We start from the raw sequence: 16,995 nt of genomic DNA on the forward strand, positions 1-16,995 counted from the left end.
CTTACATGCAATGCCATCTTTCAGTGTTTCTCTTTTGTTTTTCTCAGTTGGAAAGCTCTAAAGACAATTTTTTTTCTCATATCATTTTTGCAGATATTGTTCTAAATCAGTACCATTGGTGCCTAAACATATTGATCATGTCACCAAAACCAAAATGGCTATCAAGAAGTCTGGTGTTTAAATACTAGTCATTAAAATATATTTAATGTTGAATTGATAAGTGACCCTTAACCCTCATGCTTCTCATTAACCATAAAAAGCAGTCTTTAATTTATAATACCTCATGAAGCACTGGTTTTAATTTACTTCTCCTTGAAAGACCTCTCTAAGAATATTTGCATTGTCAGCAGCTTAAATTGACCACAGAAATGATAACTAAATAATTTAGAAAATTGTAAGATGATTTAGGCATTTAAAATGTGTATAAGGTAATTAAAACCAAACTTTAGGAGGGTTAAAGTTAAAGCCATACTGTAGTTGGTTCTTCTACAGCTGGGGTCACTGCTAAGTTGTACAAAGGCATATGTTCAATTTACAGTTGTAATGAGGAACATAGGATGTTTTGATTCTTCGTTTGCTGCGCTCATCTCTAGAGGATGCAATTGCCTATATTAAAAAATGAACATAGGCTCTTTTGTGGAGGATAATAAAAATGTGCCACATGCCACATGCATATATGGTTGGCATATGGCTTTTCTGTGAGTACAGACTGTTGCCTTAGCTGCTATTATGGAATAGGCTCATGGAAACATTCATTATTAGCCATTCAGGAATGAGACCAATTCCTTTGATTTCATTAGTTTGATCATTATTATTAAATTTTAACTAATACATGGGGCTTATAAGGGTGTTTTTGGTAGATTTTTCACTTGTAAGGACATTTTGTGTTTTATTTCTTTCTAATCTGCAAAATGTAGGTTATAAAGTTTTCTTTCTCTCATGTTGAATATATACAAGACATAGTAAGAGATATAAAGCAAGTTTTTTTCTTTTTCCTTTTTCTCATTTTACAATTTTAAAAAAATGAATGACATTGGGGTTTCTGATTTTTTTCTTTGTTGATATACTTGAAAATATTAGTACATACTTTTGAATAAACTTAAAGAAGTATTTATAATATCATGTTGTGATACAGGTTGATATTTAGTAGAAGGACCAGCTTTTATTCAGCAAATACTTGCATTCATCCCAATTATCATTCTATAAAGTTTGCAGAACCACAGTGAACCTAGCTATATTTAGGGTCCTACTCTTGACTTAAAACAAAACAAATATAACCTTTCATTCTAAAAAATGCATCAAAGAATGATCTTGAAACCTCTCTGATTTGGACAAATAGGTAGATAATAATTGGAATTGGTGAAAAATACAGGAATAAAAGTGGTATGTTTAATTAAATCAGTAGTCTCATTTAAATATATGTAACTAATAATCATTTGTTTTGCACCTACCCAGAACTGCTCTTTCCTTGGTGCACTGTTCTTCACTAGTTCCAATCGTGTGGGCTGCCGAAATCTGCACCTTGCCATTCTGTGCTAGTTTGACTAAAGACTGGGCAATCACAATGCCCAAGTCCTTTGTCGTACTGATTGGTCTAGAGGTTTGGCATGTTACCTATACCTAGCCAATAAGAGTCACACCTAGGATGTTTCCATTTTTGGCTCTTGGGAAAAAGGAGTTTTGGGTTTTAGAGTTGGAAAGAAATAAATTGGAAGCAAGCAGCAGCCAACCAAATAAAGTCAATCAGGGATCAAAGGAAATGAGTGTTTGAGAGGAAGCAGATCTTAGTTGCTTCATTTCCCAGGTCTGGTAGAACTCAGAGTTGCCCTTTTTATTCCAGCGTTCTTCCAAGATATGCCTCTTTTTTTCCTTACAGCTCAGTTTAAGTTGCAAAGGTCCTGAATAATGAAACAGACAACAAGAACTCATAATCAACATGGTATTTGTTTATATGTATATGTGCTACTTCTAATGTACTAGTATCTTCTCTTAAATATTTCAAACTTCCTACATATATCTTTATTTAGACAAAGTTCGGACCAGCTAAAACCTTCACTGATATGGAAATGGTAAATTTTACATCGATGAATAATCATAAACCCTGAATTAACAACATCCAAATCATTAGAACTATGCAGCATTAATGCTGATCCCTTTAAATTGTGTCCATAAGCTTGCTTGGGCCCTGAAACCAACTTGCATTATTATGTATTTTTTTTCTTTCTACTTTTCAGATCAAATGTATTGGCCTATACCACCCCCTTGAAATCGAATTTTGCAGCCTTCTGGCTTTCCTCCAAAAGTCTTTCATTGTGTCACAAGTCATCCTTGTTTTCAATTCATTCTTTATCCACTGTGTAAACTAGGTGGACCCGAATACTTAGGAAAAATCGAAAGCATTTGGTTGTTATTAGTGTAAGGATAGCTGACTCACACATGTAAAACATTAAAGAAACCTTACAAATGTTTGAGTAATTATTTTTTCTGTTGTTGTTTGGGGCTGTGGAGCATTCAACCACATCCTGCCATGCACACACACTTGAGATCTCTCTTAATTACCAGGTATAGTTTTAGGCTAATAAAACAAACAAGGACAATATTTTTATTTTCTTTTCCCAGAATTTTTATTGTTTTTATTTAAATGTAACATACTATACACTGTTCAGCCTTTCGGGAGGTAGGAGGAGGGAGTGATTCTATATCTTTAAGAGGAGTCACCTCAGAACCAATACTCATATGGACACATACTTGTGGCTGATACACCTTAACTTCATGGACCAGGGCCACACTTCCCACAGAGGCAGAGCTCCCAAAATCTAGATATGTTTTTAAATCTACAACATTCAGGCTAGAACTGATTTTCCTTCAGTAGTTGCAAAAGGGTTCAGAATTCTATCTCAAGATTGAGCAAATATGCCATTTTTAAATGCAAGAGAATCTCATTACTCCTTACCAGACTGTTTCTGTCTTTACGGTGGGGGGGTGTGTTTCTATTTTTGGCCTCTGCAAGCTTTGATACATTTTGCTAGAAGCTGTTTTAGTGTCTTGAGTACTATAATGATGACTGTTTACACATGGTCTCTTTGGTAATCTAAATGGCTGTGTGAAATAGGAATCCAGTTTGCGCCTTACTTGCTGTTACTGTGGTCATCTAATACTGTGTTTGTCTCACCAAACATTTAATTTTAGTTGTGGGTGGTCCATGTTCATGTGTCAGGTGCAATTATTATTTTAAAATAAAAGAAAAAAAGTATCTAGTTCTGACAGGAATGCCTTCCATTATAGCTCTCAGACTCAGTAACCAATTAAATTTTAACCTACAGATACCAACCACAAAAATTAAACATTTTCAGAATCCCATTTGTCAAAAAGCAAGTTGGAATCAAAGTACCACGAAAAGCAACTTTAGCCATAAGGCCAAACACTGTGCCTCAAATGCATTTCTTTTGAAATACCAACTTTTTTAAAGAATGAGAAAAATATGACCTTTTGTGTATTACTTTTTGGGAAAATTTCTTAATAAAGCTAATTTTTAAATAACAGGTTAACTGGAAGTGCTGGTTAAGGATTGACACAAATAAGTTATAAGAGGATCACAAAACACCAGCCTTTCTAGAAGTTAAATTTTAGTAAAAAGACACATTTAGTGAGTCTTTTCCTTGTACCACAATACTGTGTCCAAACAATGAAAATAAACAGACTTTTTCAAAACAAGAAATATGAAGATAAAACTGCAGCATCAATATAATCTTATAGTAATCACTTAAAGTATTTAGAACAAATAATATTTTTCTACATTTTTAAATCACTACAGACACTGCAAATAAGGCTTACGTATTTATTTAGTGGAATACAATGTGATGACGACTGGTGAACTCTTATGCACTGTTTTCTATACCTGCTCTAACAAAATGAATTTCAATATGGTTACATTATGGAACCTTCTAAAGCTCTTGAAATTTACAGAAAATACATTTTATTTGGTTTTGTAAAGACTAGATCATACAGCTTGAACAGGTTTCAGTACGTGGCTACACATATACCAGGATATATTTGCTCAGTTTAAGCCCCTGGGAGAGTCGCACTTCATACCAAATTCCTTGATTGTTCCTTTGGGGGAGATTATGTGGAGGAGATTATGCATTATGTGGGATTTACAGAGGGTTTGTATATATGCAGGCAGCCTCTTTATCATTTACCACTGTGATGTATGGCAAGAAAATGTTAGTAAATAATGAGGCTAGGATACGAAGATGCATTTAACAATTTTCCTTCTTTTAGTATATTCTCGGAGACAAACTGATTTATTAATAGAGAAGAATTTGGCCTTTTGGTCTATTTCTTAGGAAAGGAAGCCTCAGGAGTAATAAATGTTTTTAAATGATGGCAGACATCTCTCATTCAAGCCATGGCACAGCACTGCCATATTTATTGTCGATGGTTCTGATTGCAGAAGTGCAAATTAAGTCAACCGATAGATAGCACATTGGGCACTCATTCTGCTTCCCTAACTTGCCTCTTTTTTTGAAGTGTTTGCCAAGTTTTAAAAACACTTTGTCATGAACATACATGTGGTATGCCAAAGAAAAAGAAAAGGTAAGTCAGAGGGCAGCTGCTGAGGATACTCTTTAAAACCCCAAAAGATATTTAACATCCTATTAAATAAATAACTTAGAAAGAAATAGAAAGGGATGAAGGCAGAATGCACAAGCATACCATACTATTTGTATTGTTAGAACAGTTTCACACTAACATGTGTATATTTTTTAATTCTATCCAATTCTTCCATGATGCCACACCCAAAGCTCCTTTGGTTGTGCATATGATATGACCCAAGTGCTTTCCAGTAAATGCTTGCGTGTCTTGCTGCTCATTGAATCATTAGGCTTGAATGAGCAAAGAAAGTCTTTGACATGAGTTCGTATTCCATAAATAACTTTCCCAAAGATCATTCAACAGATTGTTCCATGTCCTTTAAGTTCTATCTCAGAGGTTCAAAAACAAAAGGAAAAACTTTTAAAAATCCGGCCACAATGTTGTTCGCTTGGGAATAACTTCCATCCCATTTGATCTGCCTATATCTTGATTATAAGGCATGACACAGAACTAATTAAAAGAACATCATATGTCAGCAGTAAGTACAAAAACCTTCAAAGGATTCCTCTCTTTTATGCAAGCAGACATCTGCAATGTATCTCTTTGAGCTACTGTCTTCCTGAAGAATACCAACTATTCCTGGCAAAAGGGCCTTTGGTTCTACCGCATCCACAAACATTGCCTTCCTCTATGAGTGTACCACCATTGGAAGAAAGTGAGCTGAGGTGTTTTTCCTTCGTGTTTTCTGTCCTCTCCTTGGAGCTCCTTTTCCATTCAATGCCACATACATTTGCCTCCCATTGTGCTGCCAGTTAAAGGATGCATAGGTATTGTATCCGTTTTCCTCTATCCTCTCCTTCAGCTTACAGTCATTGTTAAATTCTTTCTGCAAAGGAAAAACATAATCTTTTATTCCTATGTGATGATACTTGATTCTGTTTGACACAAACCATCTAAAAAACATTTTAAGGGTTTCGTTTGCAGTTGCCATTTGTACATATGTTGTGCTCTTAATACATCATGTCAACAGAAATAAAACTCATAGCCACAAAACAGATTCTGTGTTTGAAAGCACAAGATCCATTTTACTTGACCATCATAGTCATATACGGGCATCCTTTTAAAAAGCCGGTGTGCTTTGAATATGGTTGAAGTACCTAAAATGATTGTGAAGAAGCAGATGTTCCACTAACAATATTTGTGATGAGCCAATAATAAAGAATAGTGTTATAATCTTTCTGTTATAATGATAACCAGGGGCCCCATGGGGAAAATAGAATTGCAGAAAAATGTGGGCTTATCAAGTTTGCAAACTTCATCTTATAAATCCATAATAAATATAGACACACATTGATAAGAAAGCAGATCTTATGGCAAAATCACAATAATTCTACATAACTAAAGGGCAGGGGGATGTCTTCCTCTCATTCAGATGCCAAATTTTTCAATTTTATTAAATTATTCACAATTTTCCATTACTTGTAATTTTGATAAACTTTGTTCTGAACTCTAGGAATGATTGAAAACTGGGACATGAAATACCTTGTTTTGTGAATTACCATGTCAAAAAAATTATAAACATGGTGACTAGCAATGCCTATACATATTGTATAAGCCTGAAGACTTTCGTCCTGGGAAACTCTAACCTATAGCCATAGATCTTTGGCTTTGTTTCAGGTGGCCAAGTGGTTTAAGGAAATGTGTTGGGACAAGGATTCACTCTCATTCACTCCACAAATTCAGGATCTTACTGTGGACTTCATAACAAAGAGGAGGTACCTCAATGATCTCAAGCCTCTGGCTTCAGAAATGCTCCTCTTCTCTTATCCCCAAACTAAAGTAGTTAAGAAGCTAAGGAACTGGGACTCTTGTCCTTCTGGTTCTACTTTCTCCATCCAAACTGGGAGCATTGTGGATATATTTCAGTTGAGGTATCTGCTGGGCAGTTTCTCTCACCTTGGGACTTCTTAAAATTTCTTCCAAATTCCAAATTCCTGAATGTGTGTACACTTAAATACCCAAGTATCTGTGAGATAGGTCATAATTTTGACATTATCAGAACCATCACAAGCAAGTATATATTATGTTAGTGTTACCAGTTTAAGCTTTCTTTGCTGGAATTTATTAGGCCTAAGTGCTTTTATTCTATAAAGCAATATTTAAGTGTAACATTCAAATGATGACTTAATTGGTTGAAAATAAGAAGAAAAAGTAAATTGTTAAAATAATAATTTTAATAAAACAAAAAATCTGCATTAGAAAGGAGTTTAAATCCTTAGTATGTTTTTTTTTTCCTTTTTATTCTTCTACATCTATCTAAAACTACTTGTATATGGTTTTCAAAGCAGGGGTGGTTTTTTAACATGGATAATCGTATTCATTTCAATAAAGGGGGTTCAGTTTAGGGACTAGAGGAGGATTGAGATTATTTCATGTGACTTTGTATTGAAAAGTGGGAGTGGATGCTTAATTATTTTTCCTCCCCAAAATGAACTTATAGAGTGTTTCTTAAAATGAAGTGCACTTGTAGCAGCCTTTTCATCTCAGGTGTTTTAAATATTTGGGCCATAGCTCAAATGTCAGAATCTCTGGAGGAGGGGCCTACGAATCTATGTTTTTTATAGGATCTTGATAGATCATAAGCACTAAAGTTTAAAAAAAATCTAGGCTACAGCAAGTTCTCAAAAGTAGGGTTTTGGTACCTCAGAAGAAGCTTTTCAATTTTCTCCAGCTACCTGAGAAATTTCTTTGGTACTTAAACCATGCTCTGTGAGGGTTCTTTCTATTAAATTCAGTTTTATAACTTGTTTACTTAATTCCATCAGAATTAAAGTCAGAAGAAAACTCAGAATACAATAGATGCATTGTTCAGAGAACGAATAATGAAAATATAAGAAAGATACATGTTTCCTACAAAGGAAAAGAAGAAAATATTCAAGAGACAATAGATATAGAGCTGTTTTAATCAATCACTTGGGGTATATGCCTAATTGAGGTTTTCAGAAAGGCTTATTGAATCAATGGAAATTATATTTAAAAAATAAAGGCAGGGATTACGAGTGTTGTCACTGGGTACGCAGAATTATATTAGGTATGTGCTCATAAATGGTATATACTCTTTAGGTGCAAAATTGTTAGTCCTATTCCACTCTGAGCAGGACATTCAATTTGAGTAGATTTTTTATTTAATTTGAACAAGCCATAATTTTTCACTATTCCTGGGAGTAATGCAAAAGTGCAAAAAGAGGACACTATGGTTAGAGAATGAGATTCTTTCTGAGACAGGTTGAAAATTCTCTAAGAAGGCAGGCATATTCTCTAATGGGCCAAGCTACTAGGAGAGTTAGTTAGGTTTTGCTTTGTATAACTGTGCTCTGAATGGTTCTAAGTGCTGAGCACATAGTGGGAGACAAGGCTGACCCTGCCCTCTTGAAGTCACCATACTGGGAGAAGACAGTCAATAATAAACACATCAATGAGAGAAATATCAAGTTAGTACCTTTGCAGATAATTAAAATAGGGTGATGTGATAGAAAGCAACTGAACATCTACTTTAGATAAAGAGATGGAATGAAATAATTCACAGAGCTTAGAGCTCAAAAAGAAGCATAAGCATAGCACATGATCTGTGTTGGGGTAGAAGAAAAAAGTGGGCATGGGCAAATGGGAGGATAAGAATTAAATATTTTTATGTCACAGTTCATTTGAGAGTTATTCTTTTCTTCTTGATGTCACATTTTTAAATATGTATATTTCATCAATTGTAATTATTTTAATCTTCTGTTCCAATTAAGACTATTTACATTTTCTTTCTTAGTCTAAATTAGTGTTAGTTGGCTTTACTTTAAAGCATCGATTTTTCATTAAGTGTGTGTATCGGTATCTCTTCAGAGAATATACACCTGGTCCTCTTACCCAGTAATTTTGTTAAAGTAGATCAAGGAGGGACCCAGGAATATTTAATGAAATGAAATACACCAAAATGCCTCAAAAGAGATTATGATGTGAACCCCTAAATGGAACCACTTTTTAAAATGGTCCTTTACTCTGCTAGGCTCATTTGTAACGAGCAGTGCATAATGGAGACATTTAACTAAAATTCCTCTGACCTCCATGTAAAAAGCCTACTCTAGCCACTTAGACAAAGAGACCAACCCAAAGGATGCTTGACTCCCCAATTAAAAGTGGACCTGATATGAATAAAATGCAAGGCTATTCTGTGTCCAGACCAGTAGTTCTCAGATTGTGGTTGCTGAGCCAGCAGCATCAGGAACACTTGGGACCATGTTAGAAAAGCAAGTTCTGAATCAGAAAATCTGGGTGTGGGTCTCGTCATTCTGCCCTTTTAGTAAGTCGTCCTGAGGATTCTGATGCATACTCCTCTGACGGCTGCTGGCGCTAGGCTGTCACTACAATTGTCCTTAGGCTAATCAACAAAATAAATTTATTTCCACACTTAAAGTGAGATGCCTTTTTAATACTATGAAAAATGTAAAAATGACACAAGATCTGGTTGGGAAAAAATGAGATTGTTTAAGAGATCTGTGTCACAGGTTTTATTTCTGGCCAATAAATATTGTTATATGTCCCACAAAAAATGGAATTAGAAATTTTTAAGATCAAGCTTATAGCTGGCTTCAGTATACTCCCTTAGAGTCTAGGGGAAAAAATGTAAATTCAGTTGGCATCTCCTTGATCTAGCTCTGGCACTGACAAAATGAAATGCTTTCACATTCATCAACTGATCTACTGTCATCATTCAAATAGATAATTAAGAGATTGAAACTTAATTCCTAACTTTATCATAGGCTTACTATACTATTCCTGGTCCTTCTTTAAATTTAACAATTAATTGCTCTGTAATTATTTCACATTTGTTTACATTTTTGCCTAAATATTGTAAATTATTTGAAGTTCAGGCCCACTTTCTATACTTCTTATGCTTCTTTGGTACATCAAACAATATCTGGCATATAGATATTGATATAATTGGTTGGCATATTCTAAAAATCTGAACAGAATAAATTGTTACACTGTTTATAATTTAATGTTAATTATAATTACAATATTAAACCTAAGATAACTATTATTTTAAGTGAGATCACGATCTAAGAAAATTGGTCTAAATGAGTTTGATCTAAGGTTGTAGACGTAGTATGCAAAATATTCAACCCTTGGTATGGAACACGGGTATGGATGTACCCAAAGCACTGACTGGATACTGACCCCATAAGGACCCTATTGCAAGGAATAATATTTCCACATATATATGTTTATAGTTCAGGCATAATTTGAATTAGTGACTATTGTTATTGTCTAGGTAAATAAAATTTAGAGTGGATTGAATAACATGCATAATTATAAATTCCTTGATAAGTTTCCCCATTTCAGATTTTAACAAAATACAAAACATCTGAGCCCCTGTTTTATATTCAGCTATAACACACACATAGCATATGGTTTGCCAGTCAATTCAAGATTTTTTTTTTTTTTTTTTTTTTTTGTCTTTTTCGTGACCGGCACTCAGCCAGTGAATGCACCGGCCATTCCTATATAGGATCCGAACCCGCGGCGGGGGCGTCGCCTTGCTCCCAGCACCGCACTCTCCCGAGTGCGCCACGGGCTCGGCCCAAGATCTTTGTTTTTAATGATTCTTCTCCAAGTGGTCTGCAGCTCCCATGCCAAGCTGACCAGATGCTTCCGTGAGAGTCCGACTGGTTAGTTCAGAACATTCACAGACAAATGCCAGCTATAGCCTATGTGGTAGACTAATGGGTGAACAACAGAGATTACAGAGTTGGAAGATCTGCTTTGCCAGCCCTTGCAACTCTGGTGACCAGCCCACTGTGGCTCTATTTACCAGCAATAGAACAACAACAAAATTATTCAATGTCTGGAAGAAACATTCCAAAACTGTGGTAATGATTTACTGCAGTGAATTTTGACAACAGAAGCAGATTACTTACTGAGCCGTAGAGTTTCCCCTTCTTGTTCATGGCTAAGTAATAGTTGCTGTTAATGGCTTTGACAGCAACAACTCCAATTTCCACTGATGTTATCTCCAGGATACCTAAAACACACAGTTAAAAAAAGGCTAAATGTAAAGAGTCATATAAATTTCGTTGAAAGAAAGTAAAATCAAAAGAAACTATTGAGTTTATATTTTGATGATCCTAAAAACAGAAGGCTAAAAAAATTGGGAAAAAACCCCCACAACCAAACCTCTTTTGCTATGTTTAAAAAGCCAGCAAATATTTCCAGCAAATATATGAAAACAAGTAGCAAGGTTTTAAAAGAATTTCCCTCCATTTTACTCTGAGCATATATAGGAAAATATTGTTTTAATTAAAATGTTTCCTTTGCTAACTGCATTTTCAACCCCATAAATATTAAAAACAACTCTACTCATCTTAGCCTAGATTTCTCAAAGACTTCATCAGAGCATACATCTGTACTATGGAATCAAATTAAATCTATAGCATATGTCAATAATATCTCAGATTTACCTCAATCTGTAAAAACTGTTTTTTCTTTGTAGAACATTAGATAAACTAAATCTCTTGGCTACATTTAACTGATAAATTTATTTTTGGCAAATGTGTTGACATTCTGAGATATAGAGAGACTAATCCATATATCCACACTGTCTTTAAAATAGCAGAATCACTAATTTGGGTTGGGAGGAAATTCATCAACACTTTTTAAAGTTTTTTTTTTTTTTCTAAAAGAGTGGAAAACTTAGGGAATTAGTAACTGATAGACAAGAGGCTTTTCCTCCTAATGCATGAGCTTCAATCGCTACGTCTAAAGATAATTTTCTCTGGAAAGCTTGTAGGTAGCTATGGGGAAGGCATTTGATATTCTACTCAAAGTGCTCACCCATTTCAGGTTAAGAAGACCTTGGGAACTAAAACCTCTTATTTTATAACTCTCAGGAAAGCTTGCTCAGGGTAGAAAAGAAGAATTCCAATTAGCATGTGGCCTCTGGAACCAGAGTGTCTGGGTTTGACTCCTGGCTCTGCATTTATTGGTAAATGATCTCAGGAGAAGTCACTGAACTACCCCATGTCTCAATTACATTTGAAAAAATGGCCAACATAATAGTACTTCCCCTATAATCTTGTTGTGAAGATTAAATGAGATAGTAGATGTAAAACAATTAGAATTTGCCTGGAATTCAGTATCTCCTTAATTATTATTAGAGGGAAGTTTTCCTCAAACAGTTCTAGATTTTTGAACTTCTTCAACAGACTGTGTAAATCCTGAATAGAACATACAAATTCCCACTGGCTTAGCCCATAAAATTTGAAAGTTGATCATAAGTTACCATTTATTATGTATTAGCTATTGATGAGAAACACTATCCTAAACATAGTCTACAAATTATGTTTATAGTCTTCCCATAGGGATAAAGCAGCTTATTCTCAAAACATGAATGACTTCTTTCTTCCCCTTCCTTCACAGATTAGCCTTGTGCAGGCTAATAGAAATGCTTGAGTCCACTCATTGCAAAGTTGGGCTACCCAGACCATTCAGTTGAAGCATCAGTAGGAAGTCTCTGACCTAACACAGTACACCTATTTTGCAAGCAAAAACCAAGGAAAGATTGTGAAGGGTGAAGGAGACAGTATCTGTATTTATAACTTCCTTTTCTCTTATTCTGGTAGTTGCACTGAAGATACACACACACACACACACACACACTTATTTGCATATTTAAAAAGTACTTTCTTATAATTTATGTCTTTAATTCACACAACAGCCCTCTATGGAGGTACTGTTATTCTCAACTATAGATGACAATACAAAAGTTCCTGAGGTTACATAACTCAGACACAAGGCGATCAGTTGAAACAGGGTAGTGATGGACCCAGCACCTGAGCTCTGACTTTCAGACTATCTTCGTCTCCATCTTTGACTATTTGACTCTCCATCACATCTTTCCCTCTTTTCCATCCCCACAAAGGAATCCTGTTGGAAAGCCATCTGACAAAGTGACTCATTAAGATAAGTCTTTAATGACTTAATGTGTTATTCCTCCCAAGGATGTCGTCATGCCACAGAGGATAATGTATGAGTATCAGAGGACAAAATCTAATATACTTTATTCATTTCACAAACAGAAGATCTAGAGTAGGAAGGAAGGAGAATTTGGGGGCAAAATATTAGGCTGCTGTTTACTTTGAGCGCACAAGAGGCAAGTAAGTATTGTCAGTAAATTGCAAGGTGATCCCTATATATGTGTGTGTTTGAAACTGGAAATTAATAGGACAAAGAGAAATGAAGGATGACCTTAGCAAAGAATAAACCAAGATTTCTGAAGGTGTACGAGAAGTGGTGGGATCAAGCTATAGTAACAGACTGAATTGGCAAAAGGAAAAACATCATGATATAAATATTACTAAATCCTTGACCAATTATTTCTGAGAGTGCACTGCTCATGAGATCATATTTAGCTCAGATACACCTGAATTTCTTTCTGCTTTGCTCAAAATAGAAACTCAATATTCAAAGAATCAATCAACCTTTTTTTCCACACTGCAAAGAGTTCAGGATAGCTTGAAAAGATTTAGCATCGCTTCAAACTAGAAAGAGGGAAGACCTGGATGATTTAAGGTTCTTTCAAATTCTGAAAATAATTTTTTGGAGGCACCATATGGTCAGTAAGTTATAATTTGATAATCTTGCGGGTAACGGACAATGACTGCATTTATTATAAACATCTGTGAATGTGAAAGTGACTTTCTGAGGGACTGAAGTCTAGAGAACTGCTCTGCTTTTCATAAGGAATCTCTCCAGTTTTTTCTGTTCTTTGATGAGGATGATCAAGTTTGCCTATAAAATTATTCTTGGAAAGGAGCTCCAGAATTTTGTCTGAGGATTGTTAGATCAAGAGCTTATGAGTCTAGCCATGTATATTTTGATGCAAGGTTAAAAGCCTATTGAAGGAGCCTCCTGGGGGGATGTAAGTGAAGAGCATACTGGATATTCCTGTGTTTCTTACAACTTGTGTGAATCTATAATTACTTCAAACTTAAAAGTTATAAGCATTCTTTTGTTATTCAAAGAAAGTAAAATCTAGAAATTATATCATCAATAAAAGGAAACACAAATTATGTTTCCCACTCATGTGAGATATTTTGTAAATTTAAAGACATATTCTTGTAGTAAAATTCTATTATTTATATATTATTTATATTAAGTTATAACCATATCAGTTTTGATATACCTCAAAAGATGAATATTCCAGGTGGTATTGTAAATCTCTTTTAGGGCCTTTGGACAGTTTAGTTCAAACACTTAGGAAGACCTAGGAGAAGGGCACTTTTTTAGGAAGTGGAAATATAAAATCAAATAAATTATAGCTCTTCTCTTGAAAAGTCTGTGTTCTATTGGGAGTAAAAGACAAATACACAGAGAATTACAGTAAAACATATTACGTGATAGTAAGTGCTAAGAGGAAGACGGGGGAACTATAGAGCAAAGAGAAATGCAGTTGATACTGGCTGGGACTTCAAGCAGACTTTCTAGAGACTTGAGCAAAATCATTAAGGTGAAATAGCCCGGCATCATAAAAAATCCTAAGAGGTTTGGCTTACCAACTAGAGTAAAAGTAACAAGGCAGGAGGTTATGAAAAGTAAAGTTGGAGAATTATGCCAGTCTCAGATTAATAACCATCTTGTACAGATTCTAAGAATTTTCACAACTAGAAAGTATTTTATCTAAAAATATATGACGGCTTAAAGAACATAGAAGAAACAATATTTAGCAAATTTCTTTAAGTAAATAGTAGCAATCTATAAAATTATTTTGGATTATGTTGGAATATTATAATTTTTTTTTTTTTTGTCTTTTTTGTGACCGGCACTCAGCCAGTGAGTGCACCGGCCATTCCTATATAGGATCCGAACCCACGGCGAGAGCGTCGCCTTGCTCCCAGGGCCGCACTCTCCCGAGTGCGCCACGGGCTCGGCCCTTATGTTGGAATATTAAACAATAAAGTTTGATAATCAGCATTACAGCATTACAAAAGCAACTGTGACAAAAATCAGTTCCTATTAATTAGCAAATGCTCCCTAATGATGCATGATCACCCTAGTAATGAGGAGGATTTTGCAAACTCATGAATTCCAAAAGGAAATAACTTAGAAATCACAATTTTCTGTAAATTATCTTTTGTTTTTACTTGCGGGGCATGAATATATAATTGTTTGGGCTGGTTATGGTTTGGTGAATCACTGAGTGGTTAATCTGAGGAAGTATCATTCATGAGTATCTTCCCCAGTTTCTACCTCTCATCCTTCTCTAGAAGAGGAGCATTTGACCTATTTCCCCCCCAGCAATCATGATGGACCAAGATTATTTCCCTTTGGGGGCTATAAGACTAAACAAGATATTAGCCTGGATGGTAACATTCTCCTTAAATACTTTCTCATAGACATAAGAGGAGAAAGTAAAAGGCAAATAAATCTTTTATTTAATAGAATTGTTATAGACAGGGTAAAGTTAGATGTAAAAAATAAGTGCAAAATCCTATTATCCTCTCTTAAATAAACAGAACATGAATATAAAATGGAATTCTAGAGCTTGTGTAAATTAATCTAGCTTAAATGTATTAAGCACCAATGTGCAGGGTTGGTGTTAGCTCTCACTGTGAAGGATGCAATGACAAAGACAGTCTTTGCTGTGAAGGAGTTTTAAAGCTGGGTAAGATATGCTGGTACAAATAAGTAATCACAATACAAAGAAAAGATATTAAGTACTATATGAAAAATAAAATCCATTCTCATGGCTCTAAATAATTAAGAAGTAGTCTTGAAGAAGATAGTTGGTGTTTGAGATGAACCTTCCATGGGGAGGGTTTTAGTAGATTGGGATCTGGAAAGTTGAAGAGGAGCATGAGTAAGGAAAAGCCATGGACAGAGGGGAAAGAGCTCAGCATGTCACCCCCGCCCACACACAATGGCACTTTGAGGTGGTCACTCCAGCTAAAACAAAGGGTTCTGCTTCATTGAGTAGCAATGGTGCTTTTCTGGCTGAGGAACATACTTTAAAAAAAATGTTGTGAAACTTGGGAGCAGCTCAATAAATGTCAGAGCCTCATGAATTCAGAAACAGTTACATCTATTTTTCTCTAAACATTTTAACTCAAAATAGATCATAATGCTATATAGTTTGATAGGTTTGATCAATGTGCTGAAATGTATCATGATTGGTGTAATGTAATACACAAATACTCTAAACTAAATTTCTCTTTCTCATGAATTGTCAGTGTCCCAAATTGATGTTATATCCTAACATAAAAAGATCTAGGGAGCTCCTCAGGGTTGTTACCGCATTTACTCTATAAGCCTCAGGGATTATGTAGCCAAACCCACTAGTGCTAGACTAAATTGCTCCAAATGTGGTTTCAGTTCAGAATCACTGTGGGTCTTATCTCCTTAATTGTGTATCCTCCTCAAAGAACCATAATAATTGTAGTTTTTTCCCACTTGAACAGTGCATATATATATTCACTGAATGAAAAAAAAAAATCAACGAATGCAGTCCAGTGACAGGCTGAGTAAAAGAAAATCGAGTTTTCATTAAGTATAGAACTTTTTTTCTTTTGATAGTAGAGTCACATTTGTAAAACCTTGAGATAAATTAATAATACCATATCCAAATCTGTCGGGTCTGCCGCCGGCTGACCCGAACAGCCCTTGCCTCGCTATCAGTCGCTCCCTTGGTGGGCGAGCAAATTGCCCAGATTCCTCTTTCCCTCCGGTCCCCGGTCCCCGTTGGGAGGAGACAGGGGAAGAGCGCCGTGAAGAGAGGTGAGCACAGCTGCCCGCCCCAACCAGCCCGTTAAAGGACACTCAGACGCAGCAGGGGTTCTGTCCAGCAGTTCCTTTTACTATCACACAAGTACTTGCTTTTAAAGGCAAATGGGGAAGGGAGGTTTTTACATCCTCCAATCAGCTTAAAGGTTAGGAGAGCATGCATCCTGTCTCAATGCCTAGCTATTAGAATTATGCAGTGTTCATGAGAGCGGAAGCACGTATTTGGCCAATAAGGGCTAAGGCAAGGTTCCAGCAGACATTCCCACCCTACTTCCTCCCAGCGCCATCTTAGGCTGCCACCTTAATACACTCTTGTGGGCCGATAATGGGGAGCTTGTAATGTCACTTAAGGTGGTGTTAGTTTTTAAGTTCTGACACAAATCAAATAAAAAGGAAAGTAAAAGAAAATGTCAAAATGTTGTATGATTCAAAGGAAAAGTTAGTAAATTACGAAATAAAAATATTTGATGTTATAGGTGAATTATTATAAATCTGAAAGTCCTTAAAATCTTCTAAATAATACGAAGATATTTCAAAAAGTTTGTAGAAAAATGGAATTAAAAGATGATACAAATA

At 35.4% G+C, this 16,995-nt stretch overlaps 1 protein-coding gene across 1 annotated transcript in view; it reads right to left on the reverse strand.

Moving 5' to 3' along the window:
* Positions 1 to 5,203: 5,203 nt before the first annotated feature.
* FGF10 (fibroblast growth factor 10) overlaps positions 5,204 to 16,995 on the reverse strand; it is an 84,943-nt gene continuing 73,151 nt past the window's right edge. The window contains exons 2-3 of the mRNA XM_063088022.1: positions 10,563 to 10,666; positions 5,204 to 5,482 (exon numbers count right to left, since the gene is read on the reverse strand). Of these exons, the coding sequence (XP_062944092.1) occupies positions 5,285 to 5,482; positions 10,563 to 10,666 (302 nt within the window). The 3' untranslated portion in view covers positions 5,204 to 5,284. The remainder of the gene's footprint in view (positions 5,483 to 10,562; positions 10,667 to 16,995) is intronic.

The sequence above is a fragment of the Cynocephalus volans genome, chromosome 2 (genome assembly GCF_027409185.1).
Source record: "Cynocephalus volans isolate mCynVol1 chromosome 2, mCynVol1.pri, whole genome shotgun sequence".
Taxonomy (NCBI): Eukaryota; Metazoa; Chordata; class Mammalia; order Dermoptera; family Cynocephalidae; genus Cynocephalus; species Cynocephalus volans.